The sequence below is a fragment of the Saccostrea cucullata genome, unplaced genomic scaffold, assembly GCF_032062105.1.
Source record: "Saccostrea cucullata isolate Sc308-1 unplaced genomic scaffold, CSIRO_AGI_Scuc_v1 ctg823, whole genome shotgun sequence".
Classification (NCBI taxonomy): Eukaryota; Metazoa; Mollusca; class Bivalvia; order Ostreida; family Ostreidae; genus Saccostrea; species Saccostrea cuccullata.
Window position 1 is genome coordinate 215,807 of NW_026927536.1, and position 15,440 is coordinate 231,246.

The following is a 15,440-nucleotide window of genomic DNA, read 5'->3' on the forward strand; positions in this document are numbered from 1 at the left end:
TATATAAAACTTTGGTCGGCCATTGTGGCCCCGCCCTACCCCCGGGGGTTATGATTTTAACAAATTTGAATTTACACTACCTGGGGATGCTTCCATATGAATATGAGCAATTATGGCTTTGCTGTTCTTGAGAAGAAGATTTTTAAAGAATTTTCCTATATATTTCTATGTAAAACTTTGGTTGGCCATTGTGGTCCCGCCCTACCCCCGGGGGTCATGATTTGAACAAACTTGAATCTATACTACCTGAGGATGCTTCCATATGAATATGAGCAATTATGGCTCTGCTGTTCTTGAGAAGAAGATTTTTAAAGAATTTTCCTATACATTTCTATATAAAACTTTGTCGGCCATTGTGGCCCCGCCCTACCCCCGGGGGACATGATTTGAACAAACTTGAATCTACACTACCTGAGGATGTTTCCCTATAAGTTTCAACTTTCCTGGCACAGTGGTTCTTAAGAAGAAGATTTTTAAAACATACCACCAAATTTTCACTAATTCTCAATTATCTCCCCTTGAATAAGGGCATGGCCCTTTATTTGAACAAAGTTGAATTCCCTTCACCCAAGGATGCTTTGTGGCAAGTTTGGTCAAAATTGGCCCAGCAGTTCTTGAGAAGAAGTCGAAAATGTGAAAAGTTTACGGACAGACAGACAGACAGACGGACGCCGGACAAAATGTGATCAGAAAAGCTCACTTGAGCCTTCGGCTCAGGTGAGCTAATAAAAATTTTAAAAGTGGGTCAAACACTAAGGTCAAGGTCAATAAGTCAAAATATTTATAACCACTGAAAGATCCTATTGCAATGAATACATATGTGAAGTATGAAAGCCCTAGCACCAACAGTGTAAAAGTTATGGCCATAGTTAAAGCTTGGGATTTTTTTGTTTGTTAAATGTAGGTCAAACTCAAAGTCAAGGTCAAGAAGTCAAATTTGGTGGTACCAAAAGAAAGGTCTTGTCACAAGGATTACACCTGTGAAAAATGAAAGCCATAGTCCCTTCCCCTTAAAAGTTATGATCAAGGTTAAAGTTCTTGCAGACAAACAGACAGCTAGAATATGGAAGGACATAGCTGGACCCCTGAATCTGCTATTGTGGGGGCATAAAAAGGGTTTTAGTGCATTAGGGTTGGGACAATATATCGAGATATCGATATATCGTGATATATGTAAGGACGATACGCATATCGATACATGAAGAAATATCGAAATATTGCCCATGAAAATCTGACTACTATTTTTCTTTGTTTATTTAACATTTTGGTTTTAATATATAAAATAGATAAGAATTAACACGCATTCTCTGTAAGCACCAACGAATTTACTATAGGGCTTGGAAACGACATGTCTCAGATTTTGATGAAATTTTTACCATAGGTGTGTCTTGGTACAAAACTAGTAAATATGATGTCGGAAGTTCCACACGTGCACTTGGTTGCCATGGAGACGGATCCATTGAATTCGGCCATTTTTTACCCATTTTGACTATATGAAAACATGAAAATTGAGGAAATGTAAATGAATATTTATCGGTATCTAATACACTTTAACAAAAATCATTAGATCATATGATAACATGACCTTTTAAGGTACACAGAGCATATAATCGTTTATTCTAGAAATATTCTTCCTGTAAGAAAAAGGTCATGCAAACTGACATGGTTTCTAAAAAATTGAAAAATGGGGAAATTGTAATTTTTTGAGATCTTTGAGGCTAAATAAGAAAAATTGTCCGCGGAAATTTCCCAAATCTTACGTGGGTTATTATACTTGGGAATAAGTAGTGTCATTTCATGAAAAAACATAAGTGGGCTTTTGCTCCTATTTTTAGTAACATGCATCTATAAATAGATATATTTTAGAAAAATGTGAAAAATCAAATTTTGGCAAAGTTTTCATTGTCATTACTGCATAATTAGAACGTATGTCGTAAAAATTGATATTCTAATGACAAGAGCTGGACACCACTAGCTGGTATGGACAACGGTTGATGGGAATTTCCATTTCTATTTTTAGTAACAGGTGGCTATATATAGATATGTCTCTGAATATTAGGAAAAATGGCATTTTTGTTCTAATTGGAAGCTTCATATAAAAAGTCCTAACAAAGATAAAGCTTTCTACAATATGCTTTCAGAATGTACAAATGTTTGTTCAAAAATTGCTCCAATATTGAGGATGGACTCTTGTCTCATTTAATGGCAACAACGGTCTAAAAATAGATTACTCGAATAATGAAGAAAATGTAGATTATTGCACCTTTTCAGGCAAATTTTGGATGTAGTTGCTGCATAATTAGGAAATATTTTGTAAAATTTTAGATGTAAATGACAGGATCTGGATATCACAAGCAGGTATGGTTAATTGATGAGGGGAATTCCCATTTCTATTTTTAGTATCAGGTGGCTAAATATAGATATGTCTCTGAATATTAGGAAAAATTGCATTTTTGTTCTAATTGGAAGCTTCATATAAAAAGTCCTAACAAATATAAAGCTTTCTACAATATGTTTTCAGAATGTACATGTGTTTGTACAATAATTTCCACAATATTGAGGATGAACTCTTGTTTCATTTCATATCAACAATGGTCTAAAAATAGATTATTCGAATAATGGAGAAAATGTAGATTACTGCACCTTATACCACTTTATAGATGTCATTGCTGATTACTTAGGAAGTATATTATAAAATTTTAGATGTTAATGACAACATTTAGCAGGTGTGGACAATGGTTGAGGGGGTTTCCCATTTCTATTTTTAGTATCACGTGGCGTAATATAGATATGAAGTACTCTTAATATTAGGGAAAATTGCAGTTTTATGCTAATTTGAATCTTCGTACAAAATGTCTTTATAAATATAATGCTTCCTACAATATGCCTACAGAATGAACACTTGTTTGTACAATAATTGCTACAATATTGAGGATGAACTCTTGTTTCTTTTTAAAGCAACAATGGTCTAAAAATAGACTCCTGGAATAATCGAGAAAATGTACATTATTGCACTTTTTTCTGGCACTTTCTAGATGTCATAGCTGCATAATTAGGAAGTATATTGTAAAATTTGGGATGTTATTGACAGTAGCTGGCCACAACTAGCTAGTGTGGACAAAAGTTGAGGGGGGTTCCTATTACTATTTTTAGTGTCACGTGGCGAAATATAGATATTTAGGCAATTTATAGGAAAACTTTAAAAATCTTTTCAATTGTTCTGTAAAATAATTCCTGATTGTCCTAATTCTAGTCTTTTACAATGTACCTGTATTTTCATCTACAAGTTTATTTTGTCCAAAGACTTTTAATTTTTTTAGACGAAGACTCAAAGAGCATATTCTATATGGCAGTTTCTGTGGTCTGCATTTTTTTTTTTTGATAGTCACCATATTTCAAGAACCTTTTGTCATTTTTTGTCAAAATTGTCAAAGAGAATCTAAGGATTTTTGTTAATACATGTACCAAACATAGGGATTTTCTCTTTAAACAAGAGGAGAAACTAGGGAATCTAATCTCTAATAACAAGACCTTGTTAAAATGCCGTTTCACCGATCTGTTACAGGGTTACTCTCATGACTGTTGATGCCCTCTGGTCTCTTTTATAAGAAGGTACGGTTTGAGCTTTATTGTCCCCTAAAAATTTAATGTTCTTAAAAAGATTTGAAATTGGCTTTAACAATCATTGAGTAGATGAATATGATAGATCATTAAAGAATATGACACGAAGGGGGGTCGTTCAGGATATATGACGTCATTAATTTGTTTTAAGTTTAATGCAGAAAAGCCTCAAAATGACTCATTTCTGTGCTGAATTTCCTTTAGCCACCGTCGCCCTCTTTAATTTTTGGATTATGTAAACTGCTATGAAAAATTACATATCGGTTATCTAAAAATCTCTCTGGGCGAGAGTGGCAGAGTATGTCTTCTGAAAGAAAATATTCCACTGAAAATTGATGTCTCCTGCAACTTTTTAAGAAAATACGGGAAAATACACAAGTTAATGACGTCACAATTAGCATTTAGGAGGTCATACAAGAAAAACGACTTGTGTATTTTTACTGCAGGGAATTCTTATGATTCAGAAAGAGTGAATTTTGATTTCCTATATCACTTTCATATATTAGAAAAATATAGAGCTTTAAATATTTTGTATTGAAACTGTACCTTGTTCTTTGTTTTTATAAATAGAACTGGAAGTCCTCATTGATTTCGCATATTTCAAATATAATAGGAACTGAATATCATCATTGTTTTTATGCTTGTTAGTTAACGGTAACTACCGATATTACATATAGTTTATACTTATCAGCCACATGATTATTTTGTCCCCCGCTTTCGCGAAAGCGAGGGGACATTAAATCTCATTCGTCTGTCCGTCAGTCTGTCCGTCACAAAAACTTTAACCTTGCCCATAACTTTTGATTTAGTGAAGCTATGACTTTCATATTACACATGTGTATTCCTTGTGACAAGACCTTTCTTTGGGTGCCACCAAATTTGACCTTTTGACCTTGACCTTGGAGTTTAACCCACTTTTACACAATAATTCCAAACTTTTACTTTGACGATAACTTTTGCATGGTAGATACCAGGACTTTCATATTTCACATATGTATTCTTTGTGACAAGACCTTTCATTGGATACCAACAACCTTGACCTTTTGACCTTGACCATGGAGTTTCACGTACTTATGAAAAAACTTTAAACTTGACCATAACTTTTGAACGGTGAGGACTAAGGCTTTTGTACTTCATATATGTAATCCTTTTGAAAAGACCTTCCATTGGATACGAACAACTTTCACCCTTTGATCTTGACCTTGGAGTTTTAACTACTTTTTAAACTTTAACCTTAGTCACAACTTTTAAACAGTAGCTACTAGGTCTTTTATATTTCACATATGTATTCTTTGTGGCAAGACTTTTCATTGGATACCAACAACCTTTACCTTTTGACCTTTGAGATTTACGTACTTATGAATAAACTTTAACCTTGACCATAACTTTTGAACGGTGAGAGCAAGGACTTTCGTACTTCAAATATGTAATCCTTATGAGAAGACCTTTCATTGGATACCAACAACTTTCACCCTTTGACCTTGACATTGGAGTTTTAACTACTTTTAAGAAGCTTTAACTTTGGTCACAACTTTTGAACGATAGATACTAGGACTCTCATATTTCACATACATATTCTTTGTGGCAGGACCTTTAATTGGATATCAACAACTTTGACCTTTTGACCTTGACCTTAAAGATTTACATACTTATGAAAAAACTTTAACCTTGACCATAACTTTTGAACGATAAGGGCTAGGACTTTCATACTTCATATATGTAATCCTTGTGAGAAGACCTTTCATTAGATTTAGCAACTTTGACCCTTTGATCTTGACCTTGGAGTTGACCTACTTTTAAAAAACCTTTCACTTTGGCCATAAGTTTTTAACGGTCAGGATTAGGGTTTTCATCCTTCAAAACAATCAACTTCAATGATAATTTCTAAATAAATGACATATGGTAGGGTGTTCATATTAGACACAATATGTCATAAAAAATAACATCTCACTCACAAAGACACCGAAAGCGGGGGACCACAATTCTTTGAGTTTGCTTGTTACTTTGAAAACTTTATTATACTCATGACATATTGAACATGTTGAATACAGCAGTTTATTATTTTTCTGTATTGTTCCAGCTATCTGTTTGGCTCAAACTGGATCACATGATCAAGTATAAAAAGTGTGACAGACTCGATGTTCATATTTTAAAAATTCATAAACCTGTCGTTTCTAAAATTGGAAACGTTCTTCTGTGAAGCAACAATAGTGCTGACGTCACAATAGTCTTTATAGACTGGATGTTTCTAAAAACAGGATACTGTAGCTGGTTTTTATTACTGTGACATCATAATGCAATGACATAACAATGCCTTGTATGAGAAGGTACTGAGTATTAGAAAGAAGGATTTTAAGACATTTCTTATTAACTGATAAAAAAATAATAAAACAATTGTAGCCTTTTGATTCGGTACAATCCCTCAATATATAAACCTTAGAGAAAGCATATCGACCTCGCACTTCGTGCTCGGTCGATATGCTTTCTCTAAGGTCTATATATCTAGGGATTGACCTCATCAAAAGGCTATAATTGTATAATATTTCGTAAATATGTTATCAATGAAGCTTCTTTAATCCTTTGTCATTTTTCTTCTTCTGCTGAGAAGTTGCTACATATAAGTGGATGTGCTATAAATAGAAAAGAGAGCCCCACGTACAGATAGTGTGCATTTGACTAAATAGATTGGAATTATTTGTCAGTCACACAACGTCTACTGTAAATCTGGAAATTTTTACGTCGTTTTTATTTTGCGAATTCAGGTCAAAATGGTGCTTATTAATTTTTACGTATCAAAATTTTGCGAATAACCACTGCTTTGTTAACATTTTCTTATTTGTTATTTATTTTTAAGAAAAATATTTTTGCAAATGCAATGAACTCGCAAATTTGCTAAAAATTTACCTACAGCAAAAATTTCCAGACTAACGGTATAACATTGATTTTTCTTTCCAACATTGCCTGAAAAGGTACAATAACCCATATTTTCTCGATTATTCTAGGAATCTTTTTAGACCATTGTTGATATAAAAAAAAGGGTCAGTCCTAAATATTGTAGCAATTCCTGTACAAACAAGTGTTCATTTCGAAGGCATATTGTAGAAAGTTTTATGTTTAAGACATTTTCTAGCAAAACTGCCATTTTCCCTAATATTTAGAGACAAATCTATATTTCGCCATTTGATACTAAAAATAGAATTGGGAAACCCCCTCAACCATTGTCCACACCGACTAATGGTGTCCAGCTTTTGTCATTAACATCTCAAATTTTACAATATACTTCCTAATTAAGCAGCAATGGCATCTATAAAGTGCCTAAAAAAGGTGCAATAATCTACATTTTCTCAATTATTCAAGTAATCTATGTTTAGACCATTGTTGCTATAAAATGAAGCAAGAGTCCATCCTCAATATTGTAGCATTATTGTACAGACATGTGCATTCTGAAAGCATATTGTAGAAATGAAAGCATATTGTAGAAAGCTTTATATTTGTTAGGACTTTTTATATGAAGCTTCCAATTAGAACAAAAATGCCATTTTTCCTAATATTCAGAGACATATCTATATTGAGCCACCTGATACTAAAAATAGAAATGGGAATTCCCTTCAACAATTATCCATACCACCTAGTGGTATCCAGATCTTGTCATTAACATCTAAAATTTTACAAAATATTTCCTAATTATGCAGCAACTACATCCAAAAATTGCCTTTAAATGAGACAAGAGTCCATCCTCAATATTGTAGCAATTTTTGAACAAACACATGTACATTCTGAAAGCATATTGTAGAAAGCTTTATATTTGTTAGGACTTTTTATATGAAGCTTCCAATTAGAACAAAAATGTCATTTTTCCTAATATTCATAGACATCTCTATATTTAGCCACCTGATACTAAAAATAGAAATGGGAATTCCCCTCATCAATTATCCATACCTGCTAGTGGTATCCAGATCCTGTCATTTACATCTAAAATTTTACAAAATATTTCCTAATTATGCAGCAACTACATCTAAAAATTGCCTGAAAAGGTGCAATAATCTACATTTTCTTAATTATTCGAGTAATCTATTTTTAGACCATTGTTGCCATTAAATGAGACAAGAGTCCATCCTCAATATTGTAGCAATTTTTGAACAAACACATGTACATTCTGAAAGCATATTGTAGAAAGCTTTATATTTGTTAGGACTTTTTATATGAAGCTTCCAATTAGAACAAAAATGCCATTTTTCCTAATATTCAGATACATATCTATATTTAGCCACCTGTTACTACAAATAAAAATGGGAATTCCCCTCAACCGTTGTCCATACCAGCTAGTAGTGTCCAGCTCTTGTCATCAAAATTTCAAATTTTACAACATACGTTCTAATTATGCAGTAATGACAATTTAAACTTTGCCAAAATTTGATTTTTCACATTTTTCTAAAATATATCTATTTATAGATGCATGTTACTAAAAATAGGAGCAAAAGCCCACTTATGTTTTTTCTTGAAATGACACTACTTATCCCCAAGTATAATAACACATATAAGATTTGGGAAATTTCCGCGGACAATTTTTCTTATTTAGCCTCAAAGATCTCAAAAAATTCCAATTTCCCCATTTTTCAAATTTTTAGAAACCATGTAATTTTGCATGACCTTTTTCTTACAGGAGGAATATTTCTAGAATAAACAATTATATGCCCTGTGTACCTTAAAATGTCATGTTATCATATGATCCAATGATTTTTGTTAGAGTGTATTAGATACCGATAAATATTCATTCACATTTCCTCGATTTTCATGTTTTCATTTAGTCAAAATGGGCCAAAAATGGCCGAATTCAATGGATCCGTCTCCATGGCAACCAAGTGCACGTGTGGAACTTCCGACACCATATTTACTAGTTTTGCACCAAGACACACCTATGGTGAAAATTTCATCAAAATCCGAGACATGTCGTTTCCAAGTTATTACAAATAAAACACAATTAATTTTTTGGTGCTTACAGAGAATGCGTGTTAACACCATTTTAGTAAAATATTTTTGTTTTACAACATATGAACAACTATTTTAAATAAACTCTTCTTATTTGCAAAAAAATAATTTGTTTATTTTGCTGAGTGCTTTTTGAATACTTAGGAACCAGATTGGGCAAAAGAGAGAGAAATTCTACTCCATAGAAGTAATATGACACAGAAAAGATGGATCAATTTCTGCAGCCAATTACCGTATAAGTTGAAATTTTAGCGAGACGCAAATTTAGCGATTTGTCCTTAAAAACTAGTATTTTATATTTAGCAAGATGTAATTTTAGCAATTTTAAAATGCTCACTAAAAAGTTATTACAAATAAAACACAATTAATTTTAGCGATATTCAATCTTAGCGATCTCGGCACCCTCGCTAAAAATGCCAAAATTCAATCCTCGCTAAAAATTTTGCTCAGACGGTATATTGGAGACCACGTAATGAAATAATTTTGTACTTACGTTCTACTTACTCTCTCTTGCTCCTCTTTCTGGTCTTTGTCTGGTGACGGGGATTTCCTCTTTTTCTCCTTAAACAAAAAAAGTAAAAATTAAATTTCGAAAGAAAAGGAGGAAAGAGAGAAAAAAAACATTTTAAAAAATTCTAAATGTAAATATGTTTTGACTGGAATGCATTCTCTAATGCAGAAAATAATATAACACATTAGAGGCACTCCTAAGCATCCTCTCCGAAAGAGCATATCTAGGAATCAAGGCATCATTCAGCACTGATCCCACTGCAAATTATGTCACTCTTGTTTTCACACTGGACAAACTTACACACAAACACATTACTATACGCTACCCTTCCAACCCCAACAAGAGACAGCAACATATCTATTGCTGAATTATTTTGACTTTTTTTCCAGTTTTTGCTTGAAATGCTGTGCATAATTTTAAGATTCCCAACCAAAAAAGGTACAGTGGATTTTCTCAATAATCCACTTTTAGTTTTCTCATCAAACATTTTGTAAATCACAAAGAAAAAAAAATGAAGTCACATTAAATTTTCATCCATTATGTTCTGTTTAAATTATTGAATTTTAGCTATAACTCTTCTACCCAGTAATCCCACAAAAATAGGATGTGGCAAATTATAAAACTTCATATAGATTTGGAAATTTTGTTGCCAAAAAAAGGGTTTTGCCAAACCTTTGGTGGCTGTGCTAGTCTCTGTCTGACTTCCTCCTGGTCTATCTCTGTGGTTTCTGTACTGAGGGAAGGGTCATCTATAAGGTCATGGCTACTTTTACTCTTCCCTTTGGAGTCCTTGGATACCAGATCTACTTCCTCTTCCTGTTCTTCTGCTTCATCTCCAAACGACAGCAATTTGTAATTTCTGAGAGGGGGGAAAAAGTCAATCACAGTTTAGTACATTTCAGAGCAGAACTTAGAAAATTATTAATTTGCATTACAGAGAAACTGCCGAAAATGGCTGTCTTCTGGACAAACAAAAACAGACACTCCTTCCAGACTGTTATGGGTCAGAATAACCCTAAATGCCAGCAAAGATCAATCACACAGTTTAAACTTAACAATAATTTATTTACAGTAATATACAAATCATTAAGTACAAACTTAGCAAAAATCTAAAAATACATACATCAGAGTGTCCGTTGCTGCACACAATGTCCCAGTGAAATTATATCCCAGTAATACCTCAATGATGCTTATACGACAATGTATTGTCCATGCATCGAATTGACAGGGTATTTATATAGTATCATAAATCTAGAATATTCTAGAAATTATTAAAACATGATATTACTGGAACAATCTGGACATACACAAAATTTAAGAATGTTCTAGAAAAAATGACCAAACATATTGACCACTCTGGAATGCTCAAGAAACTTAATGTTACTAATAATATACAAGATGAAACAATACACATCTCACAACACAGACCAGACCAAAGATTAGAAAGGTGGCTGCTTTTCTGAGGTTTACAAATCACTGACAGGGTCTTTTTATCAAAAGCCTGAAAGGCTTCAATGGCATCGAACAAGAAAAACAATTTCAAAAGATTTGCAAATAGGTCAAGTGAGTAACTCCAGTAACATAATAATAAAATTTAAAAAAAGTCTTAACACAAATACAGTATAGGGCCTGATAGCCTTGTGTCCTGGTCCGAATGAGTCAGGGTTCGAATTGACCAGACATCGTCAGAAATGTCCATCCTCTATATCAATCTAATTTCTTTTCAGTCAATCGAAGACATATGAAGGGTTTCATAAATTATTTTAATTAATTGCCATTGTCAGAGTGTTGTTCTGTTGTATAGTGATTGCATCTTAACTACAACCATGACTCTAATGTTACAAGTACGATCGACTTACGATAAGGTGCGGTAAACAAATGGAGGAAATGGATAAATACAGTAATACTGGCATTACTGGTCAATATCGTAGGTTGTTCGGCTAAAATTGGATTGAAGATCGTGAAAGTAAAGCTAAGATTAAGAAATTCAATCTTTATAGTCTTGTTGTATTCGTGTTTATTTTGTAATTATTTTACAGTATTTAAGATTGTTTGTATTACAGTAATCGGTCCCAAAATGTGATTCATGTCATTCGACGCACCCTATGTGTAGAAATTCATCCGCAACAACCATAACGTTTTTCTTGCGTAAAAATTAAACATAATATCGTTGTTTTGTAGTAGTATTAATTGAAGATACAATTGATTTAATTTTATATTCAAGCTTTCATTGTGAACGTTTTAAAAGAAATTGGTTTACAGCTGTTGCTATTTTCTATTGCGGATGCATCCACTGACACGTGCGGTCGCGTAAACCTGACTGATCGCTAGATGACGATCGGGCAAGCCCGACGCCATAATAATGATAGATTTGGAGGGAGTTTTCAGTGTGACAGTTTTGAGATGTTTCACTACATGTATATTTACTTCCAAAGAATATAAAAGATATAATAAACATTTCACTACTGATGATGATGATGATAAACATATCAAAAGAGAAAAGTATGTTGATTGTTTTATTAGAATTGCCTCAAGATGGGTAGTGATGAAATAGGATTTATCTCCCTTACACTACAAAATGCTACTCTGCAATTTTGTTAGATTGCATGTAAACTGATAGCATACTTTGTGGCTTTTGACTTGCTCTTCACTTTGTCTTCTTTTGATTCTTTAGATTTTCTTTCATGTGCAGATACTCTTGGAATAATGTCATCAAATGGGTTTGATAAAATCTGGAGTAAAATGTGTGAAAAAAAAAATTGAATTGTGTAATCACACTTATTTGCCGGTACATTCTGATGATCAATCAAAAAACAATACACCTCCTGCCCACCCCCTCCCAAAAAAGTGTGTGTGGACTTTCAATATTATTCAAACTATTGGTTTAATATTTTTCTTACTCCCATAGAATATGAAGCTTTATTTGATGGGGTACTTACATGTGTAGTTTTGAGAGGGTCGTAATCATGTTGAACCTCCACTTCCTGTAATTTTCCTAAGTTATACTGCGTGTTCCCTGTTATCTGGTAATAAAGAATATTGAATTATTTATGAATCATTCGTAAAACCAAATTTGAAAAACATAGCATCATACTTAACATCAAAGTTTATCACAGAAACATTTGCCTGTTGATTTTGCTCTCTGAAGAAAGAAAACCTTTTGAGTAAAAATCACATGTATAAGGTATGGAAAAAAGTTTACTGTCAGACACATTAACAGATATGAAAAAAGAAAATAAACTCTTTTCTTCTGATTCAGTTAAAGTTATAATAGGCCATTTCTACCTTGTATCATCAAGTAAAAAATAAAACCCATTAGGCCAAAGTTTTTATTTTTTTTGTTTACGATTTTTTGACACAAAAATATGCGTTGGGCAGTCGAAAAATAAAAATAAAAATAATTTGGAACCTTGACATATTTTTTTTTCTCCAGTAGCATTGAAATGTATTCAGATGCCTGTTTTCATTCTTCTGACTTTCAAGTCCAAGTTTTCATAATAGACACATTGCACGGGTAAAATTAAGTGAATCTGCTATTCTCTGGTCAACCTTTCCACATACGAAAAAGTTTTTGGAAACTCTGAAAGTCATGGACTGCTTTCACAACAAACTTTTACCTTTATTATACGTGTGTCCTTGACCAATAACCCAGACCCAGAATTTAAGGAGACATTTCTCCATCAAAGAAATTTAGGGAGAAGTTTTGAAATTTAGGGAGACTTCTTGGAGCGTATCACGGTATGTGGCACACATTAATTGTTATAAAACTATTTCATTGTTTATAAATTACAAACATTTCAATAATTTTTTCTGTATAAACATTGTATTTAAAACGATTTAATAAGACAAAAAGAATCTTAGAAGAAATTTCCCCAAATTACAAGGTATATAAATATCTAGAAAAAATTAATAGAACAACATTGACATTAAATAAAATTTACTACTACGTGAACTAAAATTAAAATGTAAAAGTTTCTTATCAGATTAATTGTTTATCAAACATTTTTTTTTTCATTTCTTACATAGTAGCACAACCTTAAACTTCTAAAATTTCTCTTCTCATTAGACTTCCAGACTTTTGGCATAGTCATAATTTTGTTAATTTCTCTTCAAGCTTTGTTTTAAATATAAAATTCATTTTCTAATAAAAGTTTTGACGCACTTCTGCATACCGATTAAACTACACTTATGTTTATATCCGATGTGTGACTTCATGTAAGAAGTTAATAACTTCACAATTTAACAGTAAAATATGTCTGTATTCACAGCATGAATTAATTATTTGACAATAAAAAGATCTAAAATCTTCTCCAACATCTTTGGCATGACATCGATAGCCGTCCAGCTGTTTTGCGTCTTGTGTATAACTTGCACGATGGACTTTTTCATACCCGGAAGTGTAAAATCTAGAGGAGTTCCGACGGAGTATTTGATGCATTGGTCATTAGTATAGAAACAGTCTGTAAGCGAGTCGCCCCCTAAGTTGGTCTTGCGCTGTCCCGCCATGTGGTTTGACAATCTGTGTTGTAAATTATAAAAACTGTCGTTTGGTCGAGAAAATTTTGGATTAAGAGTCCAGTTTCTAGAGTCAAACACATTATTTTTATTTTTGTAAATAGGGAAAAATAGGGTCGGTGGAATCGTAAACCAAGAGAAAAAAAAACTTTGGCCTTAAAATACCTTTCCAAATATTGTATGTTCCTTTTGTAGCTCAGGGGTTGGTCCCATTGTAATGAAAAACTGACTGCCATTATCATTTGCTCCAGCGTTCGCCATGGCAACTAACCCTCTCCTGACAAACCGTAATCGAGAGTGAATTTCATCCTGAAGTGTAAAAAAAAATCAGAGAAATAAACAATAAACTTCGTAAAGAGAAAAATAGGAAGTAATTTTATTGTTCAGGAAACTCCAAAAACAAATTACTAGCTTATTTCTTCTTACCCTCCATCCCATTTATGTATATTTATCATATCAAAACTAATTTTTCCTTTCAGTAGACGCGAATTTACTTTAAATGGCTTTCCATAAATTGATTCTCCTCCCGTTCCTGTTCCAGTTGGATCCCCTCCTTGAACAATAAAGTCCTTCACCACTCGATGAAATATAGTTCCATTGTAGTAGCCTTCCATGCAGAGCTGTATAAAGTTTCGACATGCTTTAGGTGCTTCTTTCGACCACAACTCAATGTCCAGGTCTCCAGCTGATGTTATTAATAGAACCTGTAAAATATGAGCATTTCACATATCATGAAATATATAACTAAGGAATAACCTTTTCAAGATTAAAGTTTTTTTTTTACTTCTCGGAAGATTCTGTATAGGGATTTCAAGGCTTGAAACGAAGTTAGAGACACTACTACTTCCAGACCATCCTTGCAAGTGACAGGGGTCCTGAAACCACATGCTACCATGGGATTCCTGTAACAATGTCTTTTGGAATAATTACGAATCATGATTGTTTTTTTTTCTTCTCTCAACTAATCACATCAAGCTGTAATCTATGATAAACAACTTTTAAGACATGCATTTGATCAATTGAATCCTTTCTGTTAACATTAATTATCTAACTATCTAGTTTCAATGAGAGAAGCAAGTCCTAAAATATCAAATGAAATTGGCCAGAGGTCCCACGACAACATACTGACACAAGACCCCTGGCATGGTGAGGATGATACCGATTCAGCACCAGAACATCACACACAAACTACATTAGTTTTTAAGGCTACATTTATTCCACAATTTCTTTTTTTGCTAAATGTTATCTGTTCTTTTGTTTATTGAAATAAATTATTACTACATTTAAAGAATATCTTGTTTAAATAAAAAGCCTGTACTGCCAACAGCCATTAAATTCAATTAAATTCAGTTAATCTCTGTGATATGGCATTTATTGAATCAGGGGCATGTATGACTAAGACATATAATTATACCAAGATAAGGAGTATAAATTGTGCTTACAAATCTTGAATTTTTAATTGGGATAAACTGGGGGGGGGGGGCATTATTGATTAAGTTCTGGTATTGCATATTGGCTGGATTCGATTAAGATTTAGCAGGAAATAACGACAAGCATCACCTAAGCATTACTAAGCATCACCTACAATATATTCTGAACATACTTTCCCATTGGTTGGGGGCTCTTGAATGTAAATATTACTCATTTCTTTGATTTCTGTCTTGAATCTTGTGGTCTGTTGACAAAGCGAAAGTAGACTTGCTCCATACCGAGGCTAAGGTTGCGGTAAACCTAGAACAGCAATGCGAAACGATGCTTTCAAATTAGATATAAAAAAGCAAATGATAGTATAATGTACTTTGTT

The 15,440-nt window shown here is 33.0% G+C and overlaps 1 protein-coding gene across 1 annotated transcript in view; it reads right to left on the reverse strand.

The window, feature by feature from the left end:
* LOC134274742 (uncharacterized) overlaps window positions 1-15,388 on the reverse strand; it is a 38,513-nt gene extending 23,125 nt beyond the window's left edge. Inside the window, exons 1-7 of the mRNA XM_062756979.1 lie at window positions 15,240-15,388; window positions 14,131-14,340; window positions 13,802-13,945; window positions 12,061-12,144; window positions 11,747-11,853; window positions 9,794-9,980; window positions 9,104-9,171 (exon numbers count right to left, since the gene is read on the reverse strand). Of these exons, the coding sequence (XP_062612963.1) occupies window positions 9,104-9,171; window positions 9,794-9,980; window positions 11,747-11,853; window positions 12,061-12,144; window positions 13,802-13,945; window positions 14,131-14,340; window positions 15,240-15,281 (842 nt within the window). The 5' untranslated portion in view covers window positions 15,282-15,388. The remainder of the gene's footprint in view (window positions 1-9,103; window positions 9,172-9,793; window positions 9,981-11,746; window positions 11,854-12,060; window positions 12,145-13,801; window positions 13,946-14,130; window positions 14,341-15,239) is intronic.
* Between the last annotated feature and the right edge of the window lie 52 nt (window positions 15,389-15,440).